At 41.8% G+C, this 27,500-nt stretch overlaps 1 protein-coding gene across 1 annotated transcript in view; it reads right to left on the bottom strand.

The window, feature by feature from the left end:
* The window catches only part of LOC139656363 (SH3 domain-containing protein 19-like), a 36,123-nt gene that overhangs the window by 3,975 nt on the left and 4,648 nt on the right, over window positions 1–27,500 (bottom strand). Inside the window, exons 2-14 of the mRNA XM_071533913.1 lie at window positions 23,342–23,378; window positions 15,135–15,175; window positions 13,627–13,720; window positions 10,449–10,584; window positions 9,927–10,095; window positions 8,309–9,646; window positions 7,482–7,553; window positions 6,192–6,459; window positions 4,089–4,386; window positions 3,756–3,962; window positions 2,306–2,364; window positions 1,810–2,066; window positions 534–565 (exon numbers count right to left, since the gene is read on the bottom strand). Of these exons, the coding sequence (XP_071390014.1) occupies window positions 534–565; window positions 1,810–2,066; window positions 2,306–2,364; window positions 3,756–3,962; window positions 4,089–4,386; window positions 6,192–6,459; window positions 7,482–7,553; window positions 8,309–9,646; window positions 9,927–10,095; window positions 10,449–10,584; window positions 13,627–13,720; window positions 15,135–15,175; window positions 23,342–23,378 (3,008 nt within the window). The remainder of the gene's footprint in view (window positions 1–533; window positions 566–1,809; window positions 2,067–2,305; window positions 2,365–3,755; window positions 3,963–4,088; window positions 4,387–6,191; window positions 6,460–7,481; window positions 7,554–8,308; window positions 9,647–9,926; window positions 10,096–10,448; window positions 10,585–13,626; window positions 13,721–15,134; window positions 15,176–23,341; window positions 23,379–27,500) is intronic.

Below are 27,500 nucleotides of genomic sequence, written 5' to 3' on the forward strand. Positions count from 1 at the left end.
AAGGCTTAATGATGATTAGTTAAGGCTTAATAAGGGTTAGTTAATGCTTAATGATGATTAGTTAAGCTTAATATGGGTTAGTTAATGCATAATGAGGGTTAGTTAATGCGTAATGAGGGTTAGTTAATGCTTAATGAGGGCTTAATAAGCATTTACTAACCTTTAATTAATGTACCCTTATTGTAAAGTGTTACCATAATAACTTTATGTTGATAGAACCATTCATACATAGAATGCAAATCAAAGTGCTTTACATAAAAAAAATTATTAAAACAATTAAAAGGAATGGCAAAATTGAAAGCAAAAGTAAGACAGAAATGAAAACATTCTCTAGTAAAATGACATTAAAAAAGAGAAAGAAAAGAGAGAAAGAGAATGAAAGAGAAAGAAAGACAGAAAGAGAATGATAGAGAAAGAAAGAAAGACAAAGAATGAAAGAATGAAAGAGAAAGAAAGATAAAAACAGGTAAGTAAGGATAATAATAAAAAATAGAAATAATAAATAATAGGATAATGGATCAACTCTCACTCACCGCTGACTCTTGGTCCTGTGCAGGTTTTGGTGCTGTAGACAGAAGCAGAACAAACAATGTGTCAAATACATAATCAATAAAACTGAGAAAATGACTATGTGCAAACTGCAGTGCTGTAACACCTGGACTGTTGATCTGAACGACTCACTGATCATTCACACTGAGTTTATTGTTCCAGTATCGCTCACTTCTTCATATCTGTCTCTGGGCTTGGGCCATATCCAAAATACATTTGTAAATGCAAATAAATCTTGTGAAAAATAGCTACAGCACTCATTGGATTTTCCCCGTCCTTCATGCTAATAAATTAATGTATAATAATCAGAAAAATACGTTAACCTTATTATAAACATTATCATGTTTTATTGTGTTTTTTATAGTTGTTTAATGAGCTTTTACTGTAAGTTCTGTCTGCAAACTAAATGTATTATTATTATTATTATAAATTTACACAAATTTACATTTCATTTTACATGCAAGTTTTTGGTGTAGGCCTATATTTGTTTGTTTGTTCATCTGAACACGATCAAAATAAATCAACTGAACTGATAGGAAGGTAGGAAAGTAGGAAGGAAGGTACAAAGGAAGGAAGGAAGGTAGGAAGCTGTGACAGGTAGGAAGGGATGTAAGTAGATAGCTAGGAAGGTAGGAAGGTAGGAAGTTAGGAAAGTAGGAAGGTAGGTAGGAAAGTAGAAAGGAAGGAAGTATAGAAGGATGGAAGAAGAAGAAAGAAAGAAAAAAGAAAGAAAGAAAGAAAAAGAAAGGAAGGGAGGAAGGGAGGAAGGGAGAAAGGAAGGAAGGAAGAAAGAAAGGACGGAAGTAAGGAAGGATGAATGAAAGAAGAAAGAAAGGAAGAAAGAAAGGAAGGAAGGGAGAAAGAAAGGAAGGAAGGAAGAAAGAAAGAAAGGAAAGAAGCAAGGAAGGATGAATGAAAGAATAAAGAAAGGAAGAAAGGAAGGGAGAAAGGAAGGAAGGAAGGGAGAAAGAAAGGAAGGGAGAAAGGAAGGAAGGAAGGGAGAAAGAAAGGAAGGGAGAAAGGATGGAAGGAAGAAAGAAAGAAAGAAAGAAAGATAAAGAAAGAAAGGGAGAAAGGGAGGAAGGAAGGAAGAAAGAAAGGAAGGAAAGAAGAAAGGATGGAAGGAAGAAAGGATGAAGGAAAGAAGAAAGAAAGGAAGGAAGAAAGACAGGAGGGAAGGAAGGAAGACAGAAAGAAAGAAAGAAAGGAAGACAGGAAGGAAGAAGGGAAGGAAGGAAGGAAGCTAGTGGTCCATCTCACCTGTAGTGTCCTCTGTCGTCTCCTCGCTCGTCGATGAATCCTTCGCCGTTTCCCCCGGCGACGGCGGCGCCGAGCGGGGGAGGGGCTCCACCACCTCGGTGAAGCTCAGGGGGAAGATTCCGATTCGCCCGTGGATCTGGCCCCGCCCCCACTCCTGGCCAATAAGCTCCAGGAGGGCGATGACATCACCCTGGGAGAAGGTGAGCTCGTCCTCCTCCTCCCCCTCGTAGTCAAACCTGGCGACGCACCTGGGGCCGCTGCACACACACACACACACACACACACACACACACACACACACACACACACACACACACACACACACACACACAGACACACACACACACACACACACACACACACACACACACACACAAACACACAGAATAATGCATACAAGAAAACCACCACATTCAATTTTGTGTGTTTTTGTGATTGTGTGTGTGTGTGTGTGTGTGATTGTGTGTGTGTGTGTGTGTGTGTGTGTGTGTCTGACCTGACAGGAGCAGGCTCTGGCTGGTCTTTGTGCTCAGCAGGATGGGCAGGCAGGATGGACTGGAAGACAAAAACAGACAAATTAACTCTCATGTAAAATATGTAGTTTGTGTCAGGAAGCAGAGCAACAACTTCCTGTCAGGTGACTTGACAACAGTCCAATCAGAATTCAAAGTCACCAACATGGCCCGACTTTAGCCAGCTGTCCCAGATTTAGGCTTTAAAAAGACCAACTGAAACAGTAACTAAGCCCCGAACCTGTGTAAAGCCTGACAGCTGGTCATCTGCTATTGGCTGACCTTTGGTGCCAGGTGATGATGTCACCTTCTATAGAGTACAACAGCTAACCCACCTGGCACCAAAGATCAGCCAATAGCAGATGAGCAGTTCAGCACCCTACTTTTCACCATTAGCTGTCAGGCTTCACCACAGATTTGGGTTTGGGGTTTAGTTACTGTTTAAGCTAGCTGTCTCACTACTTTAAACAGACCAACCTTAGCTAACTGTACCAATACTTAGGCTTTATAAAGACCAACTTTAGCTAACTGTACCAACACTTAGGCTTTATAAAGACCAACTTTAGCTAACTGTACCAACACTTAGGCTTTATAAAGACCAACTTTAGCTAACTGTACCAACACTTAGGCTTTATAAAGACCAACTTTAGCTAACTGTACCAACACTTAGGCTTTATAAACCAACTTTAGCTAACTGTACCAACACTTAGGCTTTATAAAGACCAACTTTAGCTAACTGTACCAACACTTAGGCTTTATAAACCAACTTTAGCTAACTGTACCAACACTTAGGCTTTATAAAGACCAACTTTAGCTAACTGTACCAACACTTAGGCTTTATAAAGACCAACTTTAGCTAACTGTACCAACACTTAGGCTTTATAAACCAACTTTAGCTAACTGTACCAATACTTAGGCTTTATAAAGACCAACCTTAGCTAACTGTACCAACACTTAGGCTTTATAAACCAACTTTAGCTAACTGTACCAATACTTAGGCTTTATAAAGACCAACTTTAGCTAACTGTACCAACACTTAGGCTTTATAAACCAACTTTAGCTAACTGTACCAACACTTAGGCTTTATAAAGACCAACTTTAGCTAACTGTACCAACACTTAGGCTTTATAAACCAACTTTAGCTAACTGTACCAACACTTAGGCTTTATAAAGACCAACTTTAGCTAACTGTACCAACACTTAGGCTTTATAAACCAACTTTAGCTAACTGTACCAATACTTAGCCTTTATAAAGACCAACTTTAGCTTGCTGTCTCAATATTAAGCCTTTAAAAAGAGCTAGCTTAACCTCGGCTTAGGCTTTGAAAAGACCAACTTTAGCTTCATATAACAATTCTTATGATTTAAACAGACCAACCAAGCTTAGTATAAGAATTCCGAAGCTTTAAAAAGACCAACTTTAGCTCCCTGTACCTGTGATTCTGATAGGCCGAGGCCCTCCAAGACGGGTTTTGATTGGCTGTCCAGATCAGGAACAGGCTCTGGTTGGATGTCCAGGTCCAGGAGACACTGTGATTGGTCGATGAGAGGGGTGACGACTGTCTGACCTCTCCCCTCGCCCAACAGATGCTCTGAGGGGGCGGGGCTTGGGTCGTCCAGGACAACCAGGACTTCCTGTTTCTGAGACATGACCAAATAAGGAAATCTCAGACTTCTAGAGATCTATTTTCCAACTCTAACCCATCCAATGGAGCCACTGAAGGAGTGTGTGTGTGTGTGTGTGTGTGTGTGTGTGCGCGCACCTACCACATAAGTGTTGTAGAGGGGGTGTCCAGGTTTAGGGCGGGGGGGCAGAGGGGGCCCTCTCTTTGTTGCCTTCTGACCCTGCGTCTGATTGGCTGTGACAGGAGAAGGGGACGGACTGCTCTTGGACGGAGGAGGCTGGTTGGCTGGAGTGACAGAGGGGGCGGGGCTAGTTTTGGAGGGAGGAGGCGCCGGGTTGGCTGTGGACGAGGAAGTGGTGCTGACTGCGGGAGGGGGCGGTCGACCAGGAATGGATTTCATTGGTGGAGGACGAAGGGGGAGGAGCTTCACCCCCGATGGCCTGGAGAGAGAGAGAGAGAGACACAGATGTCATTAATGTCAAGTCTCAAGTCTAAATGTAGAACAGCAAGTCAAGTCAGAACAAATCCAGTATCAATTTAATATCTTAAAGAAAACTAAATATCTAGGACTTTTCAATGCAATATGGTTTTAATAGGATAAAAACTTGCTAAGAGCATCATGAGTTTGATTTCTAGAATCAGTTTCAACTTCAATAAATTCAATCATTCCATACAAATTCAGAAAACAGAATTTAAATTCAGTCGTCTGCTGGAACAAATCTCATCACTTTCAATCTGAGTCATTTACACAAACACAAGATCTCAAGTCAAGACTTTAGAAACCTTTTCAAGTCATCAGAGTACAAATCAGAGTCAAGTCCCAAGTCACCAGAACCCAAGTCAAGTCTCAAGTCTCAAGTCTTCTCTTCATGCATCAAGTCAAGTCTCAAGTGATTAAAGTCGTGACTCGAGTCCAGGTCATGTGACTGGAGTCCAGGTCATGTGACTGGAGTCCTCACCTCTGTTTATCATGATATTGATTTCAACCGTATCATAAAGACAGATCTGCAGCACATTCCCTTCAGGATCAGGATCAGGATCAACCTAAATCCCAGCAGCCTGATTCCTATTTAATTAACAAGCCTACTCACTTATATAGAACAGTGGTTTCATATTACCCCCCCCCCCCCCCAAAAAAAAAAACCCCAAAACACAGCGACATTCCCGTGGATTCAGTCTACCAACAGATGTTTTTCTCTCTTTTCTTCTCACAGGACACATCACACCAGTTCCAGTGTGCCGCAGAATTGATTTTTACAGTTCTGTAATTGTCTATAAAGAACCAAACGGCTTCTGTGGTCGTCTGGGACTCTGGTCTGTTGGCCGTTTCCCCGCGGTGAGAACAAAATCTGACCAGGCTGCTTTTTAGTTTTTTACGCTCCAAGTTGCTGGAATAAACTTCCAGATGAGACTCCCACTGTCGCCTCTTCTAAAAATCGGCTCAAAACATTCCTTTTACTAAATCATCTGTATGTAGGTGTAAGAGGTTATTATTTTATTAGTATTTCTTTCTTTCTATGTTTTATTATTATCCTTACTTACCTATTTTATCTTTCTGTCTTTCTTTTTTTAATGTCATTTTACTAGACAAATTATGTATTTTTTGTGTTTTTTATTTTTATTATAATTTGCTTAAATCAATAAAGTCAGAATTCTGAGATTAAAGTCAGAATTCTGAGTTTAATCTCAAAATTCTGACTTTAAATCAGAATTCTGACTTTATTCTCAGAATTCTGAGATTAAAGTCAGAATTTTGAGATTAAACTCAGAATTCTGACTTTACTCTCAGAATTATGACTTTATTCTCTATTCTTTATTGTGTGATTGCTGAGTCAGCAATCACAAAGTGATAAAGTTCATAAATAATAATATTCATAAATTCATAAAGTCAGAATTCTGAGGAAAAAAGTCAGAATTCTGAGGAAAAAAGTCAGAATTCTGAGGAAAAAAGTCAGAATTCTGAGTTTAAAGTCAGAATTCTGAGTTCATTCTCAGAATTCTGACTTTAAACTCAGAACTCAAATACATTTTTCACGTGGCCCTAATCCTCTTCCGTAAATAAGAGATGAGAAATTCACTACAAACAATATTGCCCATAGTACAGTTCAAATTAACCATATTTAAACCTCTCCTCCCCCCTCGATTGACAACAAGCAAACCCAAACAACAACAACAACAACAAACAAAAAATAAATAAATAAGCTTAAAAAATGTGCTGTAGAAATAAAGTTTGCCTTTGTCTTACCGTGGAGGCAGAGGAGGATCTGAGGAGTTTGGGTTGGCGGTGCCGGCAGAGTCGGCTTTGGTCAGAGTCAGGGAGCCCTTCCTCACGGCCGGGGCCGGGGCCGGAGCCGGGGCCGGGGCCGGGGCCGGGGCCGGGGGTTTGAGGCCCGGGACAGGCGCGGGTCCCGGGGGTTTGGAGGCTATAGGCGGGGCGGGAGGTTTGGGCGGGACGGAAGACGGATCTGAGGGAGTCGGAGAGGGAGCGGTGGGCTTGGAGGCCAGAGCCGGAGCTGGAGAGGGAGAGGGAGAGGTTGTAGCAGAACACCTCATTATATTATATATTATTCGTGTCATTATCATGTCAGAAGCTCTATGGTGAACTAATGATAATAATGATGATGAGCTTTTGTTTTGACATTGCACTTATCTAGAAGCAAAGATGACAAAATGCTTTACAAAAAGGCAAAAACCAACAGCAACTTTTTTAAAGTTTTTGAAATATGGAAAATGTTTATAGATTATTCAAATATTTAATCAAATATTTTTAAGATTATTCGAAAATGACAACAATTGATAGCTGCAGCCCTCCAGAAAATAAAACAAAATAAAAAATAAAAACATAAAAAAACAACCCGAAAATTAAAAAGTGGATGAATGCAATTTTGATTTGAAATGAGCAAAAACATCAGATCAGCTGGAGGTTCATAATACATATCATCATCATATATCATATAACATCAGATCAGCTGGAGGTTCAGGTACCTCATAACATGTTATTACAGTGTTACAGCAGTAAAGTAAAACATGCAAGGTCGCTAACTAGCTAACAGTTTGTACAGCGACCAGTAAAGCCTGGGTAGCTGTGCATTGTGGGAATTATCAATGGTCGAGTTGACCAATCAGGTTGCTTGACTGAAAACTGCTGTATAATGTGTCTTTGTGCACAGCAACATACAGCAGACAAGTTATGTGCATATATTACAGTTCCTACCAACACACACACACACACACACACACGCCACAAACAACAGTAGTGACTATTTGGTTCTTGTACAATCATGGCATTTTGTGTTTCACATGGTCTGGGTTGCATAATGTATTAACCCCCCCCCCCCCACACACACACACACACACACCATGATGTTTGCATGTTTCTGCATAAATTGTTTGCAGGATTTGTCTCTCTAAGCTCTCAAACTCTCCTCAAACACTCCTTTGTACTGCAGCTACATCCAGCTTAGGGCTCACACACACACACACACACACACACACACACACACACACACACACAGCCTCCCTCTCTCTCTCTCACCACTGGCTCGGCGCGGTGAGGTCAGCGCTGGCGGTTTGGTCGGGACGCCTGGACGGACACTTCCTGGTTTCACTAAAACAACAACAACGACACAAAGAAGAACACAACAGTGCATTCAGTCTCTGAACTACAATATTACCCAGCAGGCTTTGTGGCTGCAGAGTTGACAAAACGCAGACATCACTGCAAGTCAGAGGGAGAAACACTGTGTGGGGAGGGGGGGGGGGGGAACGCTGGAGTCCTGATCCAGGATTTCTCTCATCTGTCCCTGACTCTTAGTTGACTCAGGCACTCCCGCCATGCTGCTTCAAACACTTGAAACTTTATTCAAATATTGACCTAGTAGATACAGAACAACAGTTACTACATGGAGATAAAGAGCGGGCAGGAAACGATACGACAAAACAAACAACACTGAATACTGGAGCTGCACAGTTCATGATGCCATACTGTGATTTTGATTTCTACAGTTAGTAATTGTAGCATATTGGTCAAATCGGCAAAACTGAAAGTCATTATTATTCAAATAAATGTATAATATACAGTAGTTTTGTTGGGAACCCACTTGAATTAAAAAGACAATTTTTTCACTTCAATTATTGATGATTATTTGTGTTTTTTAACTATCCTACCACTAGTAGATTATAGGTTTATGAGTTTAAAAGCTTGTACAATCGTGATCTAAGTAACACCGGGAAATATCGCGATATTCGATAATACTGAATATCGGCCCAAGTCCGCTAGCTTAACTAAAGTCAGAGCCAGCTTCATTCAAACCTTGAGTTATTGAATTATGGCTCGGCTCTACTGACAGTAACAACACTCACCAGTCTGGCTCTCCTGAGTCTCCGCTCCGCTGCAGACCTCCACAGAGGGTCTGGGGGCCAGAGCCGGGGCGGGGAGCCCGGCCGCGGAGCCCTTCTCCTGGGCTGGAGCTCCCACGCCGGCCCTGGGGGCGACCGGAGGCCTGGGCGGGGGTTTGGGGTTGCTGTTTGGGGTCGGGGTCGGGGTGTCGCCCTGGGAGGAGCCGAGAGAGGAGGAGGTGTGTTTGGGTGGGGGGGGTCTGGGGGCGGGGACTGGGGCACCGGAGGGGGGGAGACTGTCTGTGGGAGACTGGGGTTTGGGGGAAATGACAGGAGGTTTTTCAGTACTTCTGAAGGGTTGGGGTGCCGAGACCGGAGCGGGATTCGGGGTACAGGATGGGGTCGATCCAGCGGGCGGGTGGGGTTCAGGGTTCAGGTCTGCAGACGGGGTTTCAGTTGTTTTTGGACCCGAGTCTGCCGCCGCTGCCGCCGCCGCCGCCGTCGAACCCTTATCTTCCCAGAATCCCTTGCTGGACGGCTTGGCGGCGTGCGCGAGGGTTTTGGGTTTCGGGGCGACGGTGGGAGGGGCCGGTTTGGCCGGCTGCCCCTGGAGACGCGGGCGCGGCCGGGGCTCGGGTCTCTTAGTGGTGACAGCCTCCTCAGCACTCCCGCGGTCTCCATAGTTACCGTCTCCGTGGCTACCGTCCGCCAGCTGCTGCTGCTGCTGTTCGAAGGCCTGGATCCTCGCTTTCAGAGTCGCCATGTCCTCCCCCGCTACTTCCTCCTCCTGGTCTTCCTCCTCGCCCTCCGATTGGCTGAGCCCGCTGCCGTCGCTACGGTGATCGGGGAAGCCCCAGTCGTCGGAGCTGAAGGCCTCCAGCAGCTCCTGCAGGTACTTCCCCCGACTCGCTTCCTGGCTGGCGACGTCACTTCCTTTGCGGGCGGCTAGCGTGGCCAAACCGTCCTCACGCAGTTTCACCAGAGTCTGAACTTGGACCTCTTTGCCGATCGGCCGCGTGCCGGGCTTGGAACGGGGGCGTGGCCTGGGACGCTCCACTGGGGCGTCAGCGGAGGGGTTAGAAGCAGTTGCCACGGTAACGGCAGCCAAGGACGGGTCCCATTGGTCGGTTTGAGCGCCCGAGGTCGAGGTCGCGGGTGAGAAGATGTCAGCGAGGAGGTCGCAGCACTGTGTGTGTGTGGCGGAGTGTGTGGAGTGTGTGACGGGCTCAGAGTGTGTGTTTGGTCCCACGCCGTTGCCTAGGGAGATGAGCGCCGACTGGCTGGCGATGGTGACATCATCAACGTGGGGCGGTTTGGGAGTGAAGGGGAGAGACGGCCGCGGTGGCTTCACTGGTCTCCTTACTACACACACACACACACACACACACACACACAGATATTACTCAACAAATGGAATAATTAACATAATTATACTTTTAATGATATATCACTATATGCTGATGATATGGACTATTATGCTGATATATTATCTTATAAGTGTATACATCAGATTCATAAATCAATCATCCTATTCAGGTATTTTTAGACAAATTTAAAAAATAACAATTTGTAAATAAATATATATAGCAAACAAATACATAATTTAAAAGATATATATATAAAAAAATAAGCTGCCTCTCACCCTGAGAGCCTTGGGGGTCAGGGGCGGAGCCTGGGTCGGTCTGCGTGGCGATGGTCGTCGTGGAAACCGGACGTTGCAAGGAGGAGGAGGAGGAGGAGGAAGAGGAAGGAGGGAGGAGAACCTGCTCCTGAGTCTTCTCCCTGATCACCTCCTCATAGGAGGGAGGAGGCTGAGGGAGGGAGAGAGGGAGAGAGAGAGAGAGAGAGAGAGGGGGGGGGGAGTGAGAAAGAGAGAGAGAGAGAGAGAGAGAGAGAGAGAGAGAGAGAGAAAGAGAGAGGGAGAGAGGGGGGAGAGAGAGAAAGAGAGAGAGAGAAAGAGAGAGACAGAGAGAGACAGAGAGAAAGAGAGAGGGAGAGAAAGAGAGAGAGGGGGAGAGAGAGAGAGAGAGAGAGAGAGAGAGAGGCAGAGAGAGAGAGAGGGAGGGAGAGAGAGAGAGAGAGAGATGACTAAAGTGATAAAAACCCAAGAAAGATAAAAGACAGACAGAGAGACAGACAGACAGACAGGCAGACAGACAGGTACCTGTATGGACGGAGGGATGGTGGGACCCCAGATCTGCGCGGCGGGGGGAGGGGGAGGAGGGAACCCCCCAGAAGCCCCTGGGAACCAGGAAGTGGCGGCCAGCGGCTCCGCTGACAGGATGGTGATCTCCGGTCGCCTAGCAACAGGCCACGAGAACAGGAAGTCAGGCACAGAGGACTTCCCACAGAGACACACAGAACATGCAGCTGATATTTTTCCCTTCTACTACATGCTTCTGTAATACAAACACATTGAAAGGAGGGGGCACAGTAACAGCAGTCAGTGGGGGCTGAAGGGTTAAAGCAGGAGGGGGTTTGTGACTGGAGGGCTGCTGGTTCAAATCCCAGGACCAGCAGGGAGAGTGAAAACCTTCTCACCTTCCTTAGAAACTACAGTCGTAGAGCCACTGAGCAAGACATTCAAATCTGAAATACAGGATTTCCCTGCTTTGTCTCCCCCTGTGGCAAAGACTTTAATTCTAATTCTTTTCTATTCTTATTTACTTATTTTGTTTTTGTATTTTATGTCTAAATCTGTCTTGAAAGTGTGTCTCTTACTGTGTCTGCACTATGTTTTTATGTTTTCATGGTTCACCAGAGAGACTGGAGAACAAGACTTTTTGTTATACTGGACTAGTATAATGACAATAAAATTGAATTGAATTGAAAAGTATCTGAATTGATGCCAACTGCTCCACTTCTAGTTATGTAAAGGTGCAACTACTGTATGTTATGAACATAAACAAGCTGCCTACAATTAATTTTGTCCTCAAAACATTTTAATTTTGTTGAAATGTCTTTAGAAACCTCCCTTCTATGTTAGGCAATAAACAAAAATATGCAATTTTAGTCAATAAATACAGTGGTAGCCTTGGATAACACATTGCTATGGTATTGGTCTCGAATTGGACTCGTAGTTTTGCGGTCTTGGTCTCGACTCGGTCTCGACCCCCCTCGGTCTTGGTCTTGAATCGGACTCGATTCACCAATGACTCGATCTGGACTTGGACTCGACCAAGGCGGTCTCGACTACAGCCCTGATTATATTATTAGTTGTATTATGAGGGAAGCAAACACACCAGTAAACAGTAAAATGTTCATTTGACATTCTGTAATGAAATTAGACAATAACATAGCTTATGACGGTGTAAATATTGTGACTTATACAACAGTTAGTACCGGTCGAGTGATCTGATTGGACAGGAGGCATTCCATCCCTGAGCGCTGATATACAGTCTGACAGCACTGAGGCGTTTTACTGTATCACTCCTAGGCCTGGACGATAATTTAATATTATCGTTTATCGTCTTTCAGTGGGATTATATTGTGATGATATGGTGATTTTGGGATATCGAGACATAATTCTGCTGTCTGAACTGATGAGAACAAGCAGATTTTATTTAGAAACTCAGACAAAATGAAGTATGGTAGGAATATTATGTGAAAATTTCAGTTTAGTTTGACATCACACCAAATATTACCATTCGGTTCAATGTGATGAACATTAATTTGATTATTTAACGTGATTTCGCTTATGTGAGCCATATCGTCATATATATCGATATCGAAAAAAATCCTTATGATTATCGTGATATTGATTTCAACCATATCACCCAGCCCTAGCTGCTAGTGAGTCAGTAAGGTTGAACAAAAATTATTTAGTAAGCTCTTTGGGTCGGCTAGCATGCTAACTAGCTAGCGGCACTCATGTTGGCTAACGCTAGCTGGATAGTAGGCAGACCTTTCCCCTACGGGTCAATGGTCTATGGCAGTGGTTCTCAACGTGGGGTCCGGGGACCACCAGGGGTCCTTGCGGGGGTTCCAGGGGGTCCCCAGCAAATTGATGTATTGTTAAACTTCAGCTTTATTTCATTTACAAGAAGTTAACAGAATTACTGAATGTAGATGAATGACTGTTCTGATCATAGTTTCTCTGTTATCTCTCTCCCTACAATATAGACAGTCATGGAATTCTGGACAAAATCATATCTGACAATAAAAATATTCTCAGAGTCTGCCCAGTGTCCATCAGTAGCAGACACGCTTGAATGAATATTGGTATGAATGTGAAGCAGATAAATCCCTCCTGACATGTTTCTGACAGTGACAGACTATTGAGAATTCCCCACATGAAGTGTATTTAGTGTAAACACAGTAAAAAGAGAGTGAGCCCCTATCACCAGACAAACAGCTGAGTAAGGTCACATGCTTCCTTTGTTGACTGAAAACACTTCTTCTTCTTCTCCTCTCTCTTCCCGTCGACCCATCACACTGACCACAGAGCAGCGGTCCTGGGATCGGATTCGGACCTTGGTCGCATGTTCTCTCTCTCTCTCTCTCTCTCTCTCTCTCCTCCTTCCCTGTCTATCATCACTATCACAACTAGAGCTGCAACGATTAATCGATTAGTTGTCAACTATTAAATTAATCGCCACCTATTCGGTTTGAGAAATTTTTTTAGAAAAATAAGTCAAAATTAAACGTGAATGTTTTCTGGTTTCTTTCCTCCTCTATGACAGTAAACTGAATATCTTTGGGTTGTGGACAAAACAAGACATTTGAGGACGTCATCTTGGGCTTTGGGAAACACTGATCCACATTTTATAGACCAGACAACTAATCGATTAATCGGGAAAATGATCGACAGATTAATCGACAATGAAAATAATCGTTAGTTGCAGCCCTACTCACAACTGAGTTTTTAACAAAAGCTGTGTAATAACATGAAGTCATAAACAGCCAATCTGTGCTGAATTAACCAGTGTTCAGAGATTTTCACTTTGCACTAAGAACCGAATGTGCAGCCTGGCAGGCGGATGAATATCTTTTCCAGAAGAATTTAGCTTTATCTGGCTGCTGTTGGTGGAAACAGGACCGGACGGCTTTCCAAGTGTCGTTTTCCACTTTGAAACGCACTGGGCAGCTTCGTATCACTGGCGGCCCCCAAAATGGCAGCGAGCAGAAACTGAAAAAATCTGAACTACACTACCCAGAAATCCCGTGTGGTGAGGTCAGTAACGGAAACCAAAGGGACGAGAGAGAGGAAAAGAGTCTGGCTTTCTCTGCTGCTGTTCAGGAGGAGGGGACACTGGGTTTCCCTCTTCAGTTTGGACAAATTTGCTGCTGCATCACTTCCTGGTTTATAGAGGTAGAAGATATAGAAATCTGTTGAGTCTTACCTCCTGTCTCGGTCTCGGTCTCGGTCCCGGTCTCTGTCTCGCTCTCGGTCTCTCTCTCTGGGCGCCTCGGACAGAGAGGTAGACCTGGTGGAGGCTGGCGGACAGACAGGAAACAGTTCATGGTCCGTTCTAAAGTTCCACTTTCCCAGAGTTCTTGAACGTCTCCAGAACTCCATTCAGACGGACCTCAGACACTGAAGGTTTATCACTTTGTTTTCCACTTTTCCTTTGACTTTTATTGCCTGAGACTGGACTTGAGGCATTAAGAGAAGACTTGAGACTTGACTTGACTTGGGTTCTGGTGACTTGGGACTCTGACTTGTACTCTGATGACCTGAAAAGGTTTCTAAAGTCTTGACTTGAGATCTTGTGTTTGTGTAAATGACTCAGATTGAAAGTGATGAGATTTGTTCCAGCAGACGACTGAATTTAAATTCTGTTTTCTGAATTTGTATGGAATGATTGAATTTATTGAAGTTGAAACTAATTCAAACTCATGGCGCTCTTACCAAGTTTTTATCCTATTAAAACCATATTGCATTGAAAAGTCCTAGATATTTAGTTTTCTTTAAGATATTAAATTGATACTGGACTCTTGATTTGTTCTGACTTGACTTGCTGTTCTACATTTAGACTTGAGACTTGACATTAATGACTTGGACTTGATTTGGTAATCTACATTTAGACTTGAGACCTGACAATAATGACATGGACTTGACTTGGACTTGACTTGGTAATCTACATTTAGACTTGAGACCTGATATTAATGACATGGACTTGACTTGGACTTGACTTGGTAATCTACATTTAGACTTGAGACTTGACATTAATGACATGGACTTGACTTGGACTTGACTTGGTAATCTACATTTAGACTTGAGACTTGACATTAATGACTTGGACTTGACTTGGTAATCTATATTTAGACTTGAGACCTGACAATAATGACATGGACTTGACTTGGACTTGACTTGGTAATCTACATTTAGACTTGACATTAATGACTTGGACTTGACTTGGTAATCTACATTTAGACTTGAGACCTGACAATAATGACATGGACTTGACTTGGACTTGACTTGGTAATCTACATTTAGACTTGAGACTTGACATTAATGACATGGACTTGACTTGGACTTGACTTGGTAATCTACATTTAGACTTGGGACTTGACATTAATGACATGGACTTGACTTGGACTTGATTTGGTAATCTACATTTAGATTTGAGACTTGTGCCTCAAGACTTGAGACTGATTGGAACTCGAGCAAAGCTGACTTGGTCAGCAATCAATTCAGGTTGCAGGACTGACAGCTACACATTTAGACATCCGTCTCTTTCTTTGGTGAAAAGAGTGTGTTTATGAAACCACATTTGGCCGTGGGTTTATTTTTAACTAGAAAAGCATGACTCATTACCCAGAAAATAAACTACAAACGACAAACAAAACACATGAATAAGAATAATCTCTTCAAGTGATTTTGCAGAGATCAGGGATGAATACTCACTCCTCTTGATGGCGGCTCTGATGGACGAGAGAGGACCCTGACTGCAGAGAGAGAGACAGAGAGAGAGAGAGAGAGAGGGAGGGAGAGAGAGGGAGGGGGAGATAGATAGAGAGAGAGAGAGAGAGAGAGAGAGCGAGAGAGAGAATCAAGAGACAAAGAAAAAGGAAAACATGAGTCACAACATTCACCTCTGTTGCCTCCTCCCTCTTTCTCTCTCTCTCTCTCTCTCTCTCTCTCTCTCTCTCTCTCTCTCTCTCTTTTCCATGACAACCGGAGCTCGGTCGCCCTGCCCGGTCCAGGCCCAGAGAGCTGGAACTCCATCCTGAGGTTTTTTCTCTGGACGTCTCATCGCCCTCTCAGTCTCGTTTTATACACTCGGTTTGGAAAAGCCTTGTCATTTCTTTAACCTTTAAAGCTTCTGCAGGGAGAGCAGCCTGAGCTCCACCCTGCTTCACACACACACACACACACACACACACACACATGACCTGAGCTGAACTTCTTCATCACTTCTGCCTCTCTCCCACCATGCTGACGCTCCAAAACAAACCAACGGACAGAAATATATCAGTAATTCTGTCTGTTTTCTGATGGATCAGAGTGGCTGCTGCCTTAGTGTCTTTGAGCAAGACACTGAAGCTTTAGCCACTACCTAAATGCCTTCACTGATTGAAAAAAAAAAAGAGTGGTGGAAAGATGTCCTCTGCAGTAGAGTTAGAGCAATACATGAAGGCGATATCTGCCTTTTACTAAACATCAGATATCAGTCAGTCTGTGTCTTCCATCTCTGATGTGATGGAGCTTCCTCCTGACCACAGCATCATATTTATTCATTCAATTAAGTGTTCAATTAAGTAGGGCTGGGTATCGCCACTGATTTCCCGATTCGATTCGATTTCCGATTTGATTCGATTCAATATCGATTCAGTTAGGGATATTTCAGTTACAATACCAATTTTGCTTGGATATGAAAGAGATTCTCCGAGAACTAATGCTGTAAATTGTACAAGGAACCCTCTAACCTGGTGCATTATTAAAAATATGAATGTTTACATTTAGATTTGACCCCAAAGCAGTTACATTAATGTACTTTTTATTCAACATGACCAACACACTACAGCAGTCAACACAATATAGTGCAAGTTGTGCAACTCTACAGACTCTACAGGCATATATTGGGCATGTATTAAAAGATTGATCTCAGGATTTTATGAATTGATATCGGATCATTCAAATGAAGATCGATTTGAATCGGAAAATCGATTTTTTAAACCCAGCCCTACAATTAAGTAATTAATTCTTGATTTAAAAGGCACTGATTCTAATCTAACATTATTGCACGGCTTTGTTGAATACTCAATTCTGATTGGTCAATTACAGCATTCTACGGTCTGTTATTTCTGAATAGCAGACCGCTGCTATGAATAACAGACCGTTGCTATGGACACAGTTCTGATCATAGACTCTGGAGGACCACGTCCAATCATATCAATCCGCAGAAAGAAGTCCGGTAAATTTAACGGTTAATTTAAATTTAACCTCAGCTCATTCGCGACACCCTGATTAAAAAAAAACGTTAGCTTTCCGTTACTCCATCAGAAAACACCATGGAAGACTTTTCTAATATTAATTTTAATATATTTGGAGAGCACAGAACTTTCGATTCACGGTTAATGGCTGAACTGTCCCCAGTAAAGAAGGGTAAGAAGGCTACAGAGTTTACGTTGCTATTCAGATTCCAGATCAGCAGCATTAGAAGCATCTGTATCAAAGTGAATGTGACTCTAAGCAGAGCAGCTGGTTTTAAAACTGCTGACTCCCTCTTGTTATAAAGGCAGAAAACACAAGCTGGAACATGTGGAGAGGAGAAGAGACACCAACAGCCAGATGGGTTACATTAGCAATGCATTCTGGGACAACAGCTAACAAGACACATAAACACGCAAACACACACGCCTTAAACCATGTAGGCTACACCCCCTCCACACACGCACACTGACAAACTCATATATAAAGAGAAATGCATAAGAGAATCATAGGCACACACACACACACACAGGGGAAACTGAAGATAGCCAGAAACAGAGATAAGACAGGAAATGTCCTCACTGACATCCTGTAAAAACAGCAAAACATCCCTTTACATCCCTGAAGAGACAGACAGAGAGTGTGTGTGTGTGTGTGTGTGTGTGTGTTGCTGTCCCAACACACTCCACCCGTCCTCTAAAAACAGTCACTTTCCCCCTGTTCCGCTCACTGTCCCAAACAGCCTGAACCGGGTGGAAACTAAAACTAAAACCTCGTTCAGTCTTTAGAGGAGGAACCACTGGAACCCGGCTGGGTCCAGTTTGGTCCGACAAGCCTTTTCAACACAGTAAAGATCACAGTGTTTCTCATGGGAAATGTCAGTCCAACTAAATACCCATCTAAATAAAAACGCACACTGCTTTCTATCTGCCATTTCTGTTTGATATGCACAGAGTAAATAAACTCCATTAGTTTGCATTGCGTTTTAAAAGCTGAAATTACAAATGTAACCAGGCCAATCAGGGACTGCGTCGTAGTTGATGATGTAACCGGGCCAATCAGGGACTGCGTCGTAGTTGATGATGTAACCGGGCAAATCAGGGACTGTGTCGTAGTTGATGACGTAACCGGGCCAATCAGGGACTGTGTTGTAGTTGATGACGTAACCGGGCCAATCAGGGACTGTGTTGTAGTTGATGATGTAACCGGGCCAATCAGGGACTGTCGTAGTTGATGATGTAACCGGGCCAATCAGGGACTGCGTCGTAGTTGATGACGTAACCGGGCCAATCAGGGACTGCGTCGTAGTTGATGACGTAACCGGGCCAATCAGGGACTGTGTCGTAGTTGATGATGTAACCGGGCCAATCAGATCAAACAATTAAACAAGAACAAGAGTATGCACTAGCGGAGCTTCTCGGCGGAAAAGACGTTTTTGCCGTTCTGCTGATTGGCTGAAGGAGTTTGTCTGTCAAGGCAAGTAGTCCCGCCCACTGAAATCGATGTGGGGCGGCTAGAAGTCCAGACTGATCCGTGGAGTGAAACGGAATGTGAGGTCACGAGATCAGGATGGTCTTACCAGGCTACTGTAGGCTTAGTAAACCAGTATAAATAATGTCCTGATTTACAATGTCATGAAGGAAACCAGTGCACTGGTGCCTTCTAGTTACTGCAGTCTGATATTCTGACGTTCAGCTTAAAGGGACATGACCAGTGAGGACTGGTCACAATGTGGCTTCTGGGCAGCAGATGTTGTGGTTTGACGCTGTGTTAAATCAAAATAAACTCATAAATAATGTAGCTTGGGAGGTTTTAGGTTTCCTGTCGATGCGAGGCGTTCTCCAGTCAAGGTGGCCGCCTCGGCTATAAAGCAGAGCTGAGCAATTCATCGAAATAAAATCGAAATCGCAATATGAACTTCTGCAATTTCCAAATCTCAGAGTCTGCAGTTACTTTCTTCAGAGACAGTTTGGTCCAAAGTGGATTTGTGAACCAGGAGTTTTAGAGCTGCAGGAAATCTCTGGACCATGAATCAAAACCTTTCATCAGACTCACACTAAGTAAACCTGCACACTGACATCTAGTTCTTTATTTTGGGTTTTTAAACAAAATCACTTTTCTTTAAAACAATTTTAAAGTTCTAGAAAATTATGGCAAAAAAAAACTTGATATAAATCAAATAATAGCAATTAGACTTTCAGCCCTGTTATAAAGTGCTGCTGTATAAATAGCAAGATCTGTCTATAGAGTGAAAAACTCTCCAGGAACTGAGAACAGCAGCCTTGCTTTGCATGGCTTTGCATTTTTTTTTTTTTTTGGACATCATCCAATGGCTTTTGATACCGGTTCATCAGCCCCAGAGGCTGGAGAGTCTGCTCAACCCACAGAGGAGAGAGAGAGAGAGAGAGAGAAAGAGAGAGAGAGAGAGAGAGAGAGAGAGAGAGAGAGAGAGAGATCCCGTAAACATTGAAACTCAACAACACTGGAGACACCAGGCAGGGTTTCACCAGACTTCTCCAGAGGATTTATCAAACTCCCCGACTGGAATTCTCCTCTAAAGTTACTCCGTGATGTTCCAGAAACTCCCGGAGCGGTGGGAAGCCTTAACTTTAGTTCCAGGGTTCCTACACATTTTCAATTAAAAAATTCCATACTTTTTCCAGACCTTTATTTGTTTGGAAGATTTTGTCTGGTGTTCAATATGATTTACGCAGATAGACATCTTGCCCCTGCTAACTAGGTCATATCACTGTATAGATGAAGATTGTTCTTCACAGAGACAAATATCAGAATATGTGAGATGATTGGCAGGGTTCCTACACGCTTTCCATTTTAAAATTCCATATTTTTCCCAGACCCTATGTTCTTGACCGGATTTGATTTTGGTGGGTATTTGATATAATGCATGCTGACAGCGGCTGGGGAATAAGAGCGTCCCTCTATCTGAACATTATTCTTCAACATAAAAGCTAGAATTATGTGTGTGTCGGACCTGAACCACAACATTTTCCATACTTTTCCAGAATTTTTTTCAAATTCCCAAACTATTCAACTATTCCTAGAAATGATCAAATTCATTTTTAATACTTTTCCAGACTTTCCAGACCTGCGTAGGAACCCTGCAGTTCTTCTTATTGGCTGGAAATGTATTTGTTGCTAGGCAGGTTAGGAGAGCCAGACTTACCCAGGTCACTCACTTCTTCTTCTGTCTTTTTGTTGTCTTTCTCTCTTTTTTCCCCTGTCTTTTGTTGTATTTTATCCTCTTTTTCCACCGTTTCTCCCCGTCTCTATCACTCTTTCTGTGGATTTCTTTCTCTCTCTCTCTCTGTCTTTTTGTTGTCTTTCAGTCTCTTTATTTCCTTCCCTTTCTTTTTCTGTCTGACCGTCTCTCAGATTGCCTCTTTCTCTCTCTCTCTTTTCGTCCCTCTCTCTCTCTGTCTCTCTCTCTGTCTGTCTGTCTCTTTCTTTCTGCTCTCTGGCCACCGAGCTGCTAACCATGAACAGACAAACATGACTCACCCCTGACACACACACACACACACACACACACACACACACACACACACACAGCTTCACTTCAAACAGTGCTGGAAAAAGCGACTTCTTTCCTTTTCTGACTCTCCAATAAAACCGCTTCCTCCAAACAGATAGGTGTAGTCTCTTTCTATATGTAGACTGATATGTATAATAATAATCAAAAGAAGAAGAAGGAGAAGAAGGAGGAGAAGAAGGAGGAGAAGAAGAAGCTTTATAAAGTGCTTTTCAAAACATTTACAAATTGCTTTAAAGAAGAAATGATAAAAACAGTTACAAGGATTAAGAAGGGAAGTAAAACAGTAAAATAAAGAAAAATAGACATTCAAAAAGCATAGAAGCCAAATAAATAAATAAAACAGAGAAGAATAGAAATCATACGCATGTATAATCTGCTGTCTAAATGTTTCACAATCTATTTTGTTTTGTTTGTCACTGTTTTTCGAGTAAAATAAACTCAAACCAAGGCTCTGCGTCAGCCATAAACACACACACACGCACACACACACACACACACACAGACACAAACACACACTCTCTTAAAACCCTCTGACTTCTCCGGCTGGTTGCCATGCCGACCGGCCAACAGCCAAAATACTTTCAGGAGTGTGTCAGACCAAAGGGGGGAAAAGTAGAAAGTAGTCCCGCCTTGGCCTCGGCACTATTTTCTGCGGCGGGATACGGCAGAAAGTAGTCCCACACTGCTGCTAAAGCGCTAATAACAGCATGTGGGATTTAATTTATATACAGAAAAGGTTTACAGGACGACACTTTAATACTATTATGTGTATTTTGATGCATTTCAGTTGTAGTTTCTTACAGATTTCTTACTTTTCTTACAATATAATCATCAATAATAATCATATCTTACATTATGTTTCCTTGTCCATATTTTTTTTATCAGAAGGCCTTTTTATAAATCACTCTACTCTCTGTATTTGTATTTTATATATTTTGAATGTGGTGTCTTCACTTTGCTTTTATCACCTTTTGTTTGGATCTGTTTGTGTGAAGCACTTTGTAACATTTGTTTTGAAGTAATTAGTAATAAGTATTATTATTATTATTACATGTTTATCATAGCTTATATCTTATATTTACTTTGATATGCTGCACAGATTTCCCATCTGTTGGCAGTGTGTTTCCTCTGGACATTTTTCTGCTTATTCTGCACATTCCCTCTCTACCTGTTTGAAATGTCAGCAGCAGACATTTACATGAACACACATAACTGTTGCTTTTACAGTTTTTATTATTTTGACTATTATTATTGTATCTGCTGTTTTTTATTGCCTACTTTATGTTCTATTTGCATGTTTACATTCTATTTTCTTTTTCTCGTTGAACGCTCCCAACAATTTTATTTAGTTAAATTGACTAGTTTACTAGTGTAACAAGTTTACTAGTTTATCAAGTTTACAAGTTTAACAAGTTTACTAGTTTATCAAGTTTACAAGTTTAACAAGTTTACACATTTTTCAAGTTTACTAATTTAACAAGTTTACAAGTTTAACAAGTTTACTAGTTTACCAGTTTAACAAGTTTACTAATTTACTAGTTTATCAAGTTTACTAATTTAACAAGTTTACTAGTTTATCAAGTTTAATAGTTTAACAAGTTTACTAGTTTAACAAGTTTACTAGTTTATCAAGTTTACTAATTTAAAAGTTTACAAGTTTATCAGGTTTACACATTTTTCAAGTTTACTAGTTTATCAAGTTTACTAATTTAACAAGTTTACTAGTTTATCAAGTTTAATAGTTTAACAAGTTTACTAGTTTAACAAGTTTACTAGTTTATCAAGTTTACTAATTTAACAAGTTTACTAGTTTATCAAGTTTACACATTTTTCAAGTTTACTAGTTTATCAAATTTACTAATTTAACAAGTTTACTAGTTTATCAAGTTTACACATTTTTCAAGTTTACCAGTTTAACAAGTTTACTACTTTATCAAGTTTACAAGTTTAACAAGTTTACTAGTTTATCAAGTTTACTAATTTAACAAGTTTACTAGTTTATCAAGTTTACACATTTTTTCAAGTTTACTAGTTTATCAAATTTACTAATTTAACAAGTTTACTAGTTTATCAAGTTTACACATTTTTCAAGTTTACCAGTTTAACAAGTTTACTACTTTATCAAGTTTACAAGTTTAACAAGTTTACTAGTTTATCAAATTTACTAATTTAACAAGTTTACTAGTTTATCAAGTTTACACATTTTTCAAGTTTACCAGTTTAACAAGTTTACTACTTTATCAAGTTTACAAGTTTAACAAGTTTACTAGTTTATCAAGTTTACTAATTTAACAAGTTTACTAGTGTAACAAGTTTAATTTAACAAGTTTACTAATTTATCAAGTTTACTAATTTAACAAGTTTACTAGTTTATCAAGTTTACAAGTTTAACAAGTTTACACATTTAACAAGTTTACTAGTTTATCAAGTTTACTAGTTTAAGAAGTTTACACATTTTTCAAGTTTACCAGTTTAACAAGTTTACTCACTCGCTTCGGCAGTTCTGCCATTACAATAATTTTTTTCAGGGATGGGAGGGGGTGAGTGCTGCTTTTACACAGCGAGGGACGAGACGAGCTAGTTTTAAAAAAAATGAAAAGCTGCTGAATGGAGGGAGAGGAGCTTCGTTCGACAACAAGCTTTAGAAAAGAGGAGAAAACAGCAACACAGCTGCTGCTGTGTGGATATTGGTTTATATCATTATGTCTCAATGAAATCTACACATAGCACACATTAGCTTCAGGATTGGTTATTGGTCCTCAACCCGTATTCTGCACTTCACCTCCATCTCCCTTCATGACTGAACTTGTTTAATCTGCTCCTCCTGTCGTTTCTCCTCTCTCTCTTTCTCCCTCCATTCATCCACTTCTGTCTCTCCACCTGTCCTCATCCCAGTTTCTCCAGTTAAACCTCCTTCTTTCAGCGTCTCCTCTCCTTAATCTCCATCTCTCCCTCAGGATTAAAGTGGATTTAACAGATGAACTCAATAAGGGATCAGATCTTTCACCTGGATTCACATTAAACACACACACACTCAGCCAAAACTATCCTGCTCCACCCCAGGACAGCACAACACAGGACACCTTAGCAAAACTCCCACAGGGGGAGGAAGAGAAAAATGTCTCACCTGTGACGATGCTCTGGCTTGCGTCTGTCAGGGCGACCTGCAAAGAAGGAGGGAGGGAGAGAGAAAAAGAAAGAGAAAGAGAAAGAGAAAGAGAAAGAAAAAGAAAGAAAGAAAGAAAGAAAGAGAGGGGGGGGGTTAAGCATCAATAAAAGGCAAAAACTCATCCCTCGGCTTTCTCTGCTCCAGTCTGCTCTGTATATTAATATTTTCAGTCATATATATATACAGTATATGCTCAGTCATATTAATATTATTTACAATACTACTGACACAATGCCAAAATGCAATGCATCTAGTTTCCACATTTAATCTAACAGTAAAAGGCAGGTGAGGTCACCACCTCCTGGCACCACAGATCAGCCAATAGCAGAAGGACATTTCAGTAGCATGCTTTTTACCATTAGAGGCCAGGCTTTACACAGATTTGGGTTTGGGGTTTTGTTACTGTTGAAATCTCAGTGAAATGAAAAATGACTTTTCCACCTTGCACCTTTCACCAGCCAATTCTCTGTATCATAACGTACACCTAGATAACAAAAATGCCCAAATAATGCCAAATAATTTAGCAGTTTTACTTCCTGGAAAACGGTGCATTTTTAGTGGTAACTACCGAAAACAAAAACCCAACCGATAATACTGTATATTTTGAACAATTCCCCTCCTATCATATAAAACCTGCAACTTCAACTTTCAAAGCGTGAGTGAAAATCCTGTTTCCTTTTCCTAAGACATCATGTTTACGTCCCTGTGGCTGAATATGAAATGAGTATCCAGAATCTGTGTGTTTCACCAACTACACCCAGAATGCAACAGGCTGGCACTGCCGGTCTGTTCCCATGTTTGTTCTGGTCCCACCCGCCCACTTCTGAACAGGCGCTCCCTGCATTTTGTCCCCGTCCTGATATCCTGTTTCATCTGGAAATGTGTCAAATTACCGAAGCCAGACGCCATTAAAATTATGTTTCTTTCTGACTTCAAATCTTGTCACTTAAAAGTAATAATCTGCAACATTTCCATTTAAACAAAAGTCTCTCTCTCTAACTCAACAGTCACTCTTTCCTGGGAAAAAATCCTCTGCCGCACAGGAAGTGATGCGTTTTTTTTTAACGTTTCCTGGTTTGTTTGGAATAAACAGAAGAAGAAGAAGAAGAAGAACTGGGTAGTTAGCATGAGCAGCGATAGCCACCATGGCTGAACAGACAAAAAAGCGAGAAACTCAAACTGCATCAACAGAAAATCCAAGCTCCGCCCCCACACTGTTTGATTGACAGGTGATCTGTGGGAAGAGCGGTGCAGAAACACCACAGTGAGGCTGAGGGACAAAGATGGAGGCAGAATCAAGGAAACATGAGGAACTAGAGGATTACCACTTTAACAAGTATCAGGGTTTTTATATATATATGAGTGTGTATTATATTAAGTGTGTGTGTGTGTGTGTGTGTGTCCTCACCTCACCTTCCTGTCGTCCGCTTTCCAAGTTGAGGAAAGAGAAAGGAGAAATGAGAAGGAAAAGAGAGAGAGAGTAGTTTTCTCTTTCTCTCCGAGGTGGAGGTGTGTGTGTGTGTGTGTGTGTGTGTGTGTGTCTTCCTGTCGCCCACCTCCTTTCGTCTCCCTCTCTTCACACACACCAAACCGATAACCGGGTCAGCTCAGCTTGCCGCAGCGTCCAGAATGTAGCGGAGAGAAGCTAAATCTCTCTCTCTCTACCTCTGTCGGTCTCTCTCTCTTCTTCAAATATTCCTTTATCTCTCTCTTTCTCTCTCTGTCTTTTCAACCTCTCCTTCTCTTCCACCCCTACTCTCTCCCTCTCTCTCTCCGTCTCTCTCTCTCAAACTCTAACCGGACCGCCCGTCTGCCCCGGCCCCCGGCTCCGATTGGTGGAGCGGGGTGAGAACATCCAGGAAGTGAGGCTGTGATTGGCTGCTGTGTCTGTTCTGCTGGAGTCATCAACTGTTTTAGCACTTCCAGATGTTTCTGCAGCAACGACGAAGAGACGCACACCGCAGCACTTCTTCAACCTCTCCTTTTTTTTTTTTTTTTTTTCTCTATTGCTGCCTGTAGGGAAAACTGTCAGAGGTCAGAGGTCAGAGGTCAGAGGTCAGGAGCTTCTCCACACTGTAAGAGGCCGATCCAATCTGAAGAGGGAAATCCAAAACTGTCTCCTAAACAGCAGCAGGTTCCTTTGGTTTCAGACCGCTTTACTGACCTCACCGCACAGGAATTCTGGGTAATGAAGTCCTCCAAAGTCAAGCAGTTACCTCTCTCTGCCTCTAGGGGCCGCCAACACGCACGTCACATGACATGGACTCGAGTCACAGATTTAACTTGCTTGAGACCTGATGCATGAAGAGAAGACTTGAGACTGGACTTGACTTGGGTTCTGGTGACTTGGGACTTTTCATTCATTCAGCCTTTATTTAGATCTCAGAGATCATTGAGGGTATACCCTCATTTACAATGATGCTGAGAGTGCAGAGTAAATACACAAAACAAAAACAACCAACGAGAAAACAAATAAACAAACAACAACCACCAAACACAGTTAAAAACAGTTACATTCACGAGTGGTGCAGTTTGCAATTATGGTTTTAAATTGACCCAAATGTACAATTGTGTCCAGTTTCAATGTGTGTTGCAAAGTCTTCCAGGTGTGTGCAGCACAGAAACTAAAGGCAGTCTTACCAAGTTCAGTGTTTGTTTCGAGCATTAGCCAATCCCTTGAACGAGTTGAATAGTGACTATAGGACCAATTTAATAAAGAAGTGATAGCCTATATGATGGCAAGTTGCCAATAAGGGCTTTATAAATAAAGAGAAACCAATGCCTGTCACGTCTTACTGTAAGGGATTCCCACCCAAGCTTTTCATACAAGAAGCACTGATGTGTGGAATAACTGTCACCGGTAATAAATCTTAGGGCGGAGTGATAAACTGAATCTAGGGGTTTAAGAGTAGAGGCAGAGGCGTGTCCATAGATAACATCACCATAATCCAAAACAGACGAGAAGACCGCCTCAATTATCCGCTTCCTACTGAACATAGGAAAATTTGCTTTGTTTCTGCACAAATATCCAATTTTTTTGTCGTAGCTTGCTAACAAGTGTGTCAGTGTGAAATTTAAAAAGTAACTTTTCGATCCAGCCAGATACCAAGATATTTATACTCCGAGACCCTCTCAATATTGTGTCCATTCAGAGTGGTAATATGCAAACTATTGTCCACAATATTTCTGGCTCTAGAGAATAGCATATATTTAGTCTTGTTTGAATTCAGGACTAATTCCAAATTAAAAAAAGTGCGTCTTGCAATTTGTCAAAGGCTTGTTGTAGGATTTCAATGGTTGAGTGCGCAGTATCAGCAAAGCAATACAGAACTGTATCATCTGCATAAAGATGGGCATTGCAGTTTGTTAGAAAAGATGTAATATTGTTGATATAAATTGTGAACAGGGTAGGATCCAATATTGAACCTTGTTGAACCCCTTTTGACAGTGGTAAAAATACAGAACGATCATTTCCCAAGATCACACATTGCTGTCTGTGAGACTAACCCTAACCCTAACCCCTAACCCTAACCCTAACCCTAACCCTAGGTAGTCCTGAAACCATTTACAGGACTTATAATCAAAGCCAATATCACACAGCCTCTGTAGGAGTATAGCATGGTCAACAGTGTCAAATGCTTTTGTTAGATCGACAAAGAGGGCGGCACAATATTTCCCTTTGTCAATAACAGAAACAATATCATTCCCAACCAAGGTAGTAGCAGTAACAGTACTATGCTTAGCTCTGAAACCAGATGGGTGTGGACTTAACACAGAATTTTTTGAGAGGAATGATTTAATTTGATTATTAACTAATGACTCCATTTATCAAGCAGTCATTAAACAGAACATGAGAAGGAATAGATATAGAGGATTTGTTTTTATTTACATTCACTGCTTTCCAGAATTTTGACGGATTTGTAGAAGAGCTCGAGATTAATTCTATGTAATAATTGGCTTTTGCTTTTCTCAAAGAGGATGCGCATTTATTTCTGAGTTGTCTAAAAGTCAGCCAATGGGTTGCTTCACCAGTTCTCCCTTGCCTTGAACATTGTAGATAATTCTGTGGAGAACCAGGGGTTTGATCTATCTTTAACCCTAAGCTTTTTAAACGGTG

The sequence above is a fragment of the Centroberyx affinis genome, unplaced genomic scaffold (genome assembly GCF_046629955.1).
Source record: "Centroberyx affinis isolate AG114_WGS23_722 - 3 ecotype Tasmania unplaced genomic scaffold, CSIRO-AGI_Caff_v1 ptg002461l_1, whole genome shotgun sequence".
In the NCBI taxonomy this organism is placed as follows: Eukaryota; Metazoa; Chordata; class Actinopteri; order Beryciformes; family Berycidae; genus Centroberyx; species Centroberyx affinis.